Source organism: Chrysemys picta, chromosome 5 (assembly GCF_011386835.1).
Source record: "Chrysemys picta bellii isolate R12L10 chromosome 5, ASM1138683v2, whole genome shotgun sequence".
NCBI lineage: Eukaryota > Metazoa > Chordata > Testudines > Emydidae > Chrysemys > Chrysemys picta.
Window position 1 is genome coordinate 30,152,836 of NC_088795.1, and position 12,275 is coordinate 30,165,110.

Sequence of the window (12,275 nt, forward strand, 5' to 3'; positions counted from 1 at the left end):
ATACATCTTCTTAGTATTTTAGAGATCATTGTAGGTACAGGTTGGATAAATAAGTGTAATGGAAGTGCATAGCTTCTTATAATTACCCGAAGCAGAGAGGCTCAGAAAATAGACACCCTGCCTTGGATGGAAATAAATTATGATATCTTGGTCATCAAAATGAGGGTTTGTTTTACTGATGCCCTTTGCACCTTTTTATTCTTCTTTATGTGGGAAAGGACAGAATAATCTTCCTCTGTCACACAAGCAAGCCCTTTCCCATATAGTACTTCAACCGTATACCAGATGTTACAACAGGGGTGGGCAAACTAAGGCCCGAGGGCCGCATCCGGCCCTCAGATGTTTAAATCTGGCCCTCGAGTTCCCACTAGGGAGCAGGGTCGGGGGCTTGCCCCACTCTGTGCAGCTCCTGGAAGCAGCAACATATGCGCCCTCCAGTTCCTAGGCACAAGGGCAGCAAGGGGGCTTTGCACGCTGCTCCCACCACAAGTGCAGCCCCTGCAGCTCCCATTGGCCAGGAACAGTGGCCAATGGGAGCTGCAGAGGCAACACCTGCAGACGGGGCAGCACGCAGAGCCGTCTGGCCACGCCTTCGTATAGGAGCCGGAGGAGGGACATACCGCTGCTTCTGGGTGCTGCTTGAGGTAAGCGCTGCCCGGAGTCTGCACCCCTGACCCCCTCCTGTGCCTCAACCCCATGCCTCAGCCCTGATCCCCCTCCCATCCTCCAAACTCATCGATCCCAGCCCAGAGCACCCTTCTGCACCAGCAACCCCTCATCCCCAGCGCCTGCACCCCCAGCTGGAGCTCCTGCCCCCCCCCGCATTCCAACTCCCAATTTCGTGAGCATTCATGACCTACCATACAATTTCCATACCTAGATGTGGCCCTCGGGCCAAAAAGTTTGCCCACCCCTGTGTTACAACATATGGGTGGTAGACTAAATTGCTTGATTCATCTCTGTACATGTCCATTGTATATATAGCATTATGCTTAGACATCTTTTCAGTCATTCCAAAAATTGGACTAATTTGTTTTCACTTACTTCGCCCACACTGAGCGTTTGTTGCCAGCTGAAATCATTTCAGCAAGATGCAGAGTGGTTTTAACGATTTTACTTTCAACAGCTGGAAGACTAATTCCATTTCTGATTACTCCAGCATTTCAAAGCTCAGCAGAAATCTCAAAGCCTATCAGTTAAAGTACTTCCCAATCAGGGATATTGTTGAGAGTACCCATCCTGGACTCACTTCATTTCCCCTATTGATGATTTTGCTAGAAACTCTGCTCTTAATTCTCATACCCCAAGCTATTGATTTAACAATGCTGGTAGAAAATAGAGTACAGATGCCTTTTTATGCAGTAATAATCACAACTTCACCTCTATGTTGTGGTTACTCTATTGTTCCCTACTTTAAAAAGAAAAAATCCTTTGAACACCAATAACCCTATACATACAAATAGGAGAAAACGCCCACAATGGAGAAAATACTGCAGTTGGATTAGGTGGGCTCTATGGAGATAAAGGTATGAGAGTCAGAGAGGTGAAATCTAACCCCCTAAACTGAAGCTACAGATGGGTCTCAATAGGGCCACTTCTAGGGTGGGTAAGCAGGGCAGTCACCCTGAGTGCCAACATTCAGGGGGCTCCATACTACGCAGCTGGGTTTTTTGTTTTGTTTTTCTCAGCTGGACATTTTGATTCATTTGTTTTTTGCTCAGCTGCTTGTTTTGGGGGTGACACCAAAATCCATTTTCTGTCCTGGTCGGCAAAACCCCTAGGGCCATTCCTGGGCATTGGTCCAGTTTTTTAGTGTATTCACAACACTTGTGCAGTGTGTTGGAATTGCATTCCCCAGAACATGAAGCTTGTGGCCACTCCCTTGGCTTGCTTCCATCAGCACCTTCCTTACCATTCTGTGCAAGGTCAATCTGAAGACCCATCCTGCAGTACAGAGGCACTCCCTTCATGACTTCCACTCCCCACACATGTGCAAAGCCCAGGTCGTGAGCTTAAATGGCACTGAGGCCTGGCCCGCTACATTATAAGTAAATGTCCCTAGTAAGAATAGATGCCTCTTAGATAATTCCATATGTTTGGTAACATAAAGATAACCCCACAGTAGCGTGTGTAAAAGTTTGGGGACAAATTCTGTCCCAAAATGCACATGCACAGATTCTGTTTTCATCTACGGAAATGGGTGCGCTTAATGCAAGGACATAATTCTTCACTTTTATTGGACAAAGATAACTCCCTCTCCTCTGGTCCCTCCCCACACTTTATCCTTAGTCTCATTCACAAACGAGGAATTGCCATTTTGCTCCTCACAGGGCAAATCTGACAGCAACAGCAAGAAACTGCAATAATTGCATTAATAGTGAGCAAGTCAGAATGTAACTCATGAATGTAATGATCAAACATACTCAAGAGCAAATTAACTTAAATAGATTAAAATATTATCCAATAAAGTTCACAAAACAAACATATTAAAGGTTAATGCTAGGAAAAGCCATGCTTTAATCATCTTTGGTATAAGATACCTGAAAAAATAGTAACAAAAGAAAGATCAATCAAGATGATATATAGCAAAGAGAGTTAAACTAAGGTTACCCAAAAATCTTTACAAAAAACTTTAAAATCCATTGGGCAAATATATTTGTATTAACATCTAATATTACCTCCTTCTGGAAAAATTACATGAAGCAAATTATGAGCCTTTACTTAAAAGATTTTTAAATATTTAATGGCAGAAATGACCATTTTGGGTCTTCTTTCAAATCCTTCCAATAGAAATCCCTATAAAGATATTAGAATATTGCAGTTTTCTATTTTACAATATATTTAGTGTAATAAGATCATCAGGGTTAATTAAAGAAAATTATATAGTGTTGGTGGTATGTAATGTAATGGGCTTTGATAAGATTGTAAGATGGAGGTAGTCTTGAACACCAGATGAAGGTTGTAAAAGTTCCTTCACTGGAGGTTTTCAAAAGGAGACTTGTTAGCCATCTGTCTTGGATGGTTTAGACACAACAAATCCTGCATCTTGGCAGGGGATTAGTCTAGATGACCCTTGTGGTCCCTTCTAATCCTATGACTCTATGACTCTAAGATGAAGCAGGAAGATTTCAGTAACCTTTTACGATATATAATGTTCTTATTAAAATACCTGAAACTTGCTGAAAAGGGTCCCCATCTGTTTTAAAATTCTGGGACTAGATAAGGATTCTTCTCTAATAGCAATTCCCCCCAGGAGATACTCATCCCATGTTTAACAAACGAGAAAAAATTAACCTGTAAAACAGTCAACCTGTAAAGAGGAGGGGAAGTAATTAGAGGGGAGAAAATAATGGACACAGAGACATTATAAAGAGTTTTCAATACAGATATATTAGTATCTAACTGTACACAATTAAAACATTTTATTTCAAATTCTTGACAGAGGTAGTCTTTAAGAGATCACTCACTGAGATTAAAAAAATTATAGCCTCCAAGGGCATAATTTTAAAACTATATAATGAATTTTTATTAAACTTGCTGTAGGGATAATTAAGAAAATAAAAGAATTAAAGTTAGGTTTTTTGGTTAAAAAATAATATCTTTGCTTTATTATTCATGGCTAATAAAGAAAAGGTCCCAATCAGTAAGTAAAAGAAGGTTGTGAGAATAATAAGACGTATAACCTGGCTATTGCTTGTCATGTGGGAAGGATGTATGGTTTAAAAAGTAACTAATAAAATAAAGAGCTGCAGTAACAAGACAAAGAAAAACTGTCTTAAAAGAAACAAACACAACCCTTCCCACTGTTCTGTTGGTGAGCAAGAAGGGGTGAGGAGATAAGAAAGGAAGGCCTTAGAGGAAGGAAATTGGGTTTTTGCTAAAGTCAGCAAGTTAACTGCAGGTACAAAGAGAGCCATGAATCTCAAGGTTCTTTGTCAGATCCTACCTGATCATGCTGGAGTTCACCAGGATGAGATGGTTTTCCCTAGCTCTGGCCTATTTGTAAGTATACTGATTGCATGCTTATGAATACTTTGTTACTGTATTGGGTGTAGTGACTGCTTATTTTTAAGCTGTTAGGCATGCCTATAGCAATTGCATAAAATACCATTTGGCCTTTGGCCTTAATAAAGGAATTTACGGTTAAATTAGTCAGGTGGTCTCTGATATTAATATTAATAATTTCAAATATTAATTATATCAACACTTGCCATTGAAGACAAACATAATTATATTAATAAGTGGGAAAAGTTATAGATACGAAAATTCCCTGTGGTCTTGATTCAAAGCCCCCTGATGCCAATGGTAATCTTTTCTTTGTCTTTATTGGTCTTTGGATCTGGCTCCTAGAGCTGTGGTCTCTTATTTGCCATACAGCAGCTCCTCTTTCATATGTGTAACTATAAAAGAAAATAATCATAAGTGCTATTAAAGTGGTACCTGACAACCTCTCCTTTAAAGGAAATCTGCAGAGATGAGTCAGACAACTCATGCCTTTAGCTATATTTGGTAGAAAAATTCCTAAGCACAGGAATATTAGTCAATTATCTTAAACTTCATGGACAGAACAAAAGAGAAATTACCAGTGGATCTATTAGTAAAACTTCGGGGGCTTACAAATAAAAAGATCTAGCCACTCCATAATAAAAAATTGCTCACACCTTTTGATAGCATCAGATCTGCGTTTTGGCAGTGTTTTGGACGAGAAAGGAGCCTTCTGACAATAATCTTAGTCTTAGAAGAGTATGGGATAGTCTCATAATGGAAAAGCTCCTGGATGATATAAAACGGGGGGGAGATTAGATTCTTACAGGTCTGGCTATCAATTTCTAGAATATGAAAAAGATAAGATGAAATAAATAGAGGCCTTGGAAATACAGAAATATATTGACTTCAGTAGGGGTACTCGTGCTTAAAGATAAGCATGTGCTTAAAAGCTTTGCTTCATAGGATTTGAGCATGAAAAGATGCTGAGTGCCCTCAATTCTAAGCCTACAGGCCCACAATTTAATGCACTATATGCACTTAAATAGTCCCACTGAACTCAATGTGTCTGTTCACATGAATAAAATTACTCACATGTTAAATGTTTGTAGGATGGGGATTCAAATGCTTTATCCTTAGAATTCTATGTGACTACACATTCTTTTTCATATAGTTGTATTACATACGTTATTCGGCACTGTGTATTGTGTAGATATCATATGTAAATTGCAGAATTCATTTACTGCATCTTAATTTTGTTTCTGATTAAGAAACCAACTAAATTGTAATTGCTGGTAATTAGGAAAGGACAAACAAACATTAGCAATTGCTATTAATTCACGTTCATTTAGATTGTTTTCTTCTGTTTACTGTTATAAGTAATAGTACATAGCACTAACATAAATGTTTTCTATTTCCAAAATACTTTTAAAAAATGGTTTAATTAATCATTTCAGTTCCCCATGTGAGGCAGCCAACAATTACGCCCTATTTTACAGGTTGCAAAGCTAAGGCAGAAACGTTAAACAACCTGTCCAGTGCAATAAACAGAATGTGTGCCAGAGATGGAATTAAAATTCTGGAATTCCATGGGTTCAGACAAGTTTTAAATGCTGCACTATACCTTTCACTCTTGGGTCCAAATTCTGATCAAACAATGTTAACTCCATTGACTTCATTGGAGTAATTCAATTTGCATCAATAGAACGCAATATGTGCACCAGTTTAACTGAGCTCAAAAGCAGGCCCATGATGTTTAGCAATTATTTGTAAACATTGTAATACAAATTATATGTCACTAATGTGATAATGTGTCTATTTATTATTAATTATTGTTGTTTTGTTTTGTTGTTTTCTAAAATACCCTTCACCATAATATGTGGGCAATCTGTGGCTGGCTAAAATCATGTCTCTCTATGCAACAAAACAACTTTACAAATTAGTAGTAAAAAGATATAACTACACAAAAGGGCTAAAAGAAAAATCATGATTAGACATGTACAAAAAAAATTTCTTCTCCACAGAGTTTCATAGGAAAGGTCTGGGTATTTTTGTAGTCAGTAGCTGTGTTGTCCAGTGCAAGCTAAATCCAAACACACACAGAGGTACAGTTTTAAAACTGTTATTAGGAGAGCTGTAGTAGCTAACAGCTTGTGCACTCTTAATAGTTCTTGGGGCAGATTAACTAGTAGTGGTGCTAAGGTTCTCAGGTTGCAATACTACAGCGGTCTTAAAGAGGACAAATAACCCCTTTTCCATGCTTTACAAAGGCTATCTTCCTTCCAGCCCTAACGAAGGAATCCATAGTGGTTGTGGGGTTTGTTTGTTTTTTTGGTCCTAATAAGCAGTGTTACTACACATCTATGGACATTCTTCATTGGTCATCCTCTCCTTACTCTGGTCACAATTAAAAGATTCCTTGCCCATTTGTGTTCAGGGGGCCTGCTTTTCAAAAGCTTTTAACATACTGCTATGATCTGGAATCATTTCATTATAAACAGGCTTTCTGTTCCTTTTGTGATTTTGTGAAACTTTTTCCACCATTAAGAACTAGCTTTTCTTTTCTCGTCTCTCTGAATGACCCTGAATGGAAGGCGGAATACATGTTTCTTCCTGGTACTGTCTTTTCTCTCTGTTACTGGCAAAGCACATCCAGACATTCTCCAATAGAAGTTTTTTTTTTTCCCCTGTGTGTTTTGCTCTTCACTTGCACTGAGTCTCTGCACATTTTAGCACCTTTTTAGTCTTCTCTTTCATAAATATCTGAATTTGTTCCTGCACCTTCTTGTGCTTGCAAAAGAGTTCATTCTTTGGACTTCAACTACTTGAAGTTGATTCTGCTTTGTCATTGAGTCTTCCAACAGCTCTATATCACTTTGGCATCCAGTTTCCTTTCCACAGCATTACTTTTTGTGCATTCTTCTTTCACATGAGCAAATTCCAGAAATGCTACTGGTATACATTGAGAGAGAGAGTTTTTTCTCTTCCATCTTATTTTCAATGGTCCAAAATTACCTTGCAGGACACTGAAGTTCTGATAAGCATTGAGCTATCTCCTTATTGTGTAATTGTGACCAGCTTCCTAACATTTTTAATTTTGTTGCAGTGTTTCAGCAAAAGGGCACCAGAACTCAGAGTGATAACGAGAAGATGTACTATGCTTTCAGGAAACAAGGTGTGGAACCTCATTTTGCTATTTTAACTGTCTTGATGTTCCTTAATTGGGACTATGAGAGTTTTGCTCTGGCTTGATTTTTTCTTGGATTATTTAATATCTTTTTTTTCCTACCAGGATGGCTTAAATCCCCAATAGTATTTCAGCTTATAAAAATCAATTCAAATAAATAAAAAGTTATTATTTTAACAAAGCAAATCAGTGAGGGGCTTTATAAAAGCTTTTTGGATACATATGAAAAAGCAAAAATGACTGCGCACTTTTCTATCAGCTTTCGCTATAATGATTAAAACTAGAAAAGGAGGAACTGGGTGGCTCATACATACGCTGTGCATCAGTTCTAACCTGCCTGAGTCAATAGCAGGTGACCAAAGCTTATCTCATGGCTGCTTTTTGCCCCATGTAAAATGAGTTGCTTGTCCCAGCCCAATTGCTATTTGAGAAGAGTCCATATCACTAAATAACCACTGCAACTGGCATTAATTGGTATCCTAGCATAACTAGCATTGTTATTGTTAAACGAATGCACATGGAGTAGAGACTGAATTATCCTTCCAGGAAATAGCCCCTCTAGGTCAGGTTTAGGGCATATTAGTTGAAGCAGAGTAGGGAAGCTGCATTGCAGTTGTCTGTTCAGTGAATAAACAGAGAACGCCACTTGCCAGTGCTGTCAGTGTCTCTTTTTGCACTAAATTCATTAAAAAGTAAGTGTTGAAATATAGGATGTTTCTGGGTAATGATTCAATAACTGCAACATTTAGTAATGGAGTATTGCTAGTGTATCCCTACAAAGGTTATTCCCGTAAAACGTTTTAGGTTTGATTTTTCCACTGCCTGGCATCTGGTATAGTAATTTGCACTCTCTTAGTACAAATGTAAATGATTATCAGAGATGCAAAGTGGTGGAGATTCATGGCCAACGTATGCTGGTACTTAATATTCTTGGAAAAGAGCAGAATGGGGCTCAATAATGACTTTTTTCTCCTCATCAAGGTATATTTCCCTTTGCACAGCTGGTCATCCCTCATGTAGAACAAAGGGATGTCATGCATGGCACAATAAGGAATCAGACATAATCAATTAAGAGCTTACATGTAGGTAAAGACAAATACTATGGCTCCAATTCTGAGATTCAGTCTAGCTGCATTCTGTGTAGGAGCCAAGGAGAGGGGACCAGCAGTGGTATTATGCCACCTTTTTTAGTTCCTTGATTCTGGGCTGACAGAGCTATTTCAGAATCCCTCAAAAAATCAGAGCAGCCTCTGGGCTGCTTTAACCTACTCCCAGCTGCCTTTGCCCCCAAGCAGCCATTCCAATAGCTGAGAATACTAAGAACATATGGGCTAAACTGTGAGGGTGGCAGCATAGAACTCCATATTACTTCTCTTCAATTGCACACCTGTATAGGGATTAGTTAGAATCTAGTCCTATGAAGCTACATATAAATTATAAGATTTCTTTTTGACCCTGCATATTTTCTGATCATTATGGTTGAGTGAATTATATGAAAATTCAAAACAGCACTCTCAGCACAAGCTATTGGGAAATATGCTATGTGAATTTGGGGGGAGAGGAAAATGGATATTGATGGGAGTTTGGGGAGTGAGGGAAATGCTTATTAATGGGAATTTGGGATCTTCCACTCCTATCCCCAAGTAATGTTATGGTTTATAAAACCAATAACTTGGCATGATATAAATGGCTCTTAGCCACGATGGTCAGGGATGCAACCCCATGCTCAGGGTGACCCTAAACCTCTGACTGCCAGAAGCCAGGAATGGAATACAGGGATGGATCACTCCATAATTGCCTCATTCTGTACACTCCCCCTGAAGCTCTTGTACAGGCCACGATTGGAGACAGGATACAGGGCAAAATGGACCATCGTCTGCCCCAATATGGCAGCTCTTATGTCAGGACTTCCTTTTGAATTCTGTGGAATTTCATAATTAATTAATGGTACGGCCCTATCTCAAAAGAGGAGCTGCTACATAAACTTAGGCTAAGTCTACACTACCCGCCTGAATCGGCGGGTAGAAATCGACCTCTCGGGGATCGATTTATCACATCCTGTCGGGACGCGACAATCGATCCCCGAATCGACGCTCTTACTCCACCAGCGGAGGTGGGAGTAAGCGCCATCGACAGGAAGCTGCAGAGGTCGATTTTGCCGCCGTCCCTACAGCGGGGTAAGTCGGCTGCGATACGTCGAATTCAGCTACGCTATTCGCGTAGCTGAATTTGCGTATCTTAAATCGCCCCCTCCCTCCCCGTAGTGAAGACCTGCCCTAAATTTGATGAAGAGTGAACCAATCAGGCAAATGACAATGAGTTTGAAGGTTTTGTTCACCAGGACACACTACTTCAAAAGAACACTAGCAAATAGCTCATTGCATTTTTCTCTATAGAGTTTGGCTGTAAACATGGTTATGATGGTAAAGATTAATTGCCATCTCCTTACAGATTTGCTGCTCACATGCTCTTGCTCAAAATGAGCTTTCATTGAAAAGAAAAACAGTTTTCGAAATGAATTAACTGTCTGTGCCTTTTTTTAAACTCTTTACACTTGATAACTACAGACAAAGTTCCAACTGACACTTCCACCTATACCACTTTGAGACACAGCATCCCTTCTGGACAGGAAGAACTGATCCTTTTGCAGGAACAGGTGAAGAAGGGAACAATTACTGTGGATGAAGCACTTGAGAAATTTAAACAATGGCAGAATGAAAAAAGCAGATTAGAAGTTCCACAGCAGGTATACTTCTGAAGGATTATGTTTGCTTGTAGGGCACCTTGTCCAAGAATTTCAAAAATAGGTACCTAAATTTGGAGTCCTAAATCCATACTTAGGCATCCAAATAAGCATACATCTATAATGTAGCTGTGATTCCCAGCACTGGCAGACAGACTTGCACGAGCTCTGCTTGAGCTAGCGCACTAACAATGGCAGCATGGACATTGCAGTGCAGATGCAACTTGGGCTAGCCACACAAGTTCAAACCCAAGAGTTCAGCAAGCATAGACTCAGGCAGCTAGCCTCAGCCTCCGCCTATGCTGCTACATCCACACTGCTATTTTCAGCATTCTAGCTCAAGCAGAGCTAACACAAGTCTGTCCACACCGGGAATCTGGCCACCCAGCTGTGGTATAGACATACCCAGGGGCCCTGATTTTCAAAAGTATTGTGCACCCGGCAGCTGATTTCAGTGAGACCAAGTGGGTTCTCAACATTTAATTTAGGTTGAGTATTTTGGTACCTAACTATGGATTTAGAACATAGCTTTTGCACCAGTTTTGTTGATGTTTTGTTTTATTTTTTTAAATCTTGTTCTTATTGTTTTGACCATCTATGAAAGCTGTGTAATACATATGAAAAATGATTATCTTTGAATTCTTCTCCATAAGCCTTCTCTCACCGAATAAGCTGAACCCTTCTCAATTATACGCAGGAGGGGAACCAACTCCCAAAACGAATAGAGCCAGTTAATGGAAGTTTTACCATTTCAGATATATAAGACATTGTATATACATTACATAGTGTTTTAAACAGGTCTCAAAGAGCTTGCATGCAGAATTACTTGCTACAGTCTGGTATATACATATAGGGATCATTGTTTTCCCACCCACTTCTAAAATGGAACCACTTTTGTATTGCAACAAAGAAATCTTTATGCTGGCAGTAGCCCCACTAGCAATTATCAGAAGTACAAAGAAGTGAAGTGAAGAATAGGATATCTTCCAGATCCCTTAGACCATGATTCTATTACCATATCAGTATTCATGCTGAATAGTATTTTATTCTACGAACAGCCCCATTAAAATGCCTGTTTCAATTTGCAGTTCACAAGTAATACATGGGCTGAAGTTTGTTCACACTAAACATTTGTTTTAAACAGAAAATAAATATTTAAGACTCAATATGTCTTTGCAGACAATCAGTTGGATTACTTGCATAGTAAGTTGCTACTTATCATGAATAAGGATGGTAGGATCAGATCCTAAAGTTTCTTTCTATTAGCCCCTTATTTCTCAATTGGCTAGAAAATGACTACCCCTTATTATGGCTACAGAGACCGATGCAGACTGTCTAAATCTATGTGGATATCAGTGTAACTGTCTAGCCCTGGATACGCCATAACTTGCTGATGGCTTGGGGATAAATGCTGAAACTAAAAGGCTGCATCTATAGAGCAGCATGGCATTCTTCCTAGCCTTTTTAAATGATTTTCCTGTGGTGAGAAGCTAAATGTTCAGCATACTAAAAAGCCAACCTTTTCCAGCTATTCATTCATTATTTTTTTACAATCAACCCTGGTTATTGATTTTTATTGTTGTCTGTGTGTTTCTTTTTTAAGGAAAAAGTACGCCAGCTCAGAGATAGCATTATTGGGAAAAGACCAGAAGAAGAAATTTTGTATGGTAAATTATAGCTAAGTAGCATTTCAATACAATGAAGACATGAATTGTGGGATAAATATGCCATATCTCTGCTTAGGTACCAATCCACATCCCAGGTTGGCCTTTAGATCGGCCCTAGTGAGCACTTTGTGTATCTTGGTTTAACTCACAGGTATTATTTTAAATGTAATAAAGACTTGATCAACTTTTAGGGTAAAATCCTGACCCTTCTGAAGTCAATGGGAGTTTTGCCATTGACTTCAGTTGGGGCCAGGATTTCACCCTCCATGTCTACTGCTCAGCTTTCCTGTAGTGCACTGTGTTTCTTAATAAAGTGTTGGGACTAGAAATGGGCGATCGATTTCTTAATAACAGTTTATGTGGTGAATTTAGTCTTTTTTTTTCTCTTGTTTGTGACTCACATTGGTTTTTACTAACTTGTTCGCTGTTCAAAATGATTCATATTTAGTGTCTGTGAATTGCTCAGGAACTGCTCACTGCAAGAGCTTTTTCACATAATTGGTATTCATTATTCATTATGTGAGCTGTTTTTTTTTTCCATTATTTAAAGTTATACTATATTGTTTTCTTCCTGTTGGGATGGCCTGCACTTTATAAAGTACTTGCATTTCTTCCCCAAACAAATTTCATTCTGTCTTGAAACTAAAAGTTTGTTTCACAGTTAGACAAATCTTGAGTATGAACCTGAAATTTT

The 12,275-nt window shown here is 39.0% G+C and overlaps 1 protein-coding gene across 3 annotated transcripts in view; it reads left to right on the forward strand.

Moving 5' to 3' along the window:
- Positions 1-12,275, forward strand: part of BANK1 (B cell scaffold protein with ankyrin repeats 1) — a 287,338-nt gene that overhangs the window by 256,412 nt on the left and 18,651 nt on the right. For all 3 annotated transcript variants that reach the window (XM_008179150.4, XM_024099921.3, XM_042859972.2), the window contains exons 12-14: positions 7,091-7,159; positions 9,739-9,917; positions 11,518-11,581. In XM_008179150.4, coding sequence (XP_008177372.1) covers positions 7,091-7,159; positions 9,739-9,917; positions 11,518-11,581 — 312 coding nt within the window. The remainder of the gene's footprint in view (positions 1-7,090; positions 7,160-9,738; positions 9,918-11,517; positions 11,582-12,275) is intronic.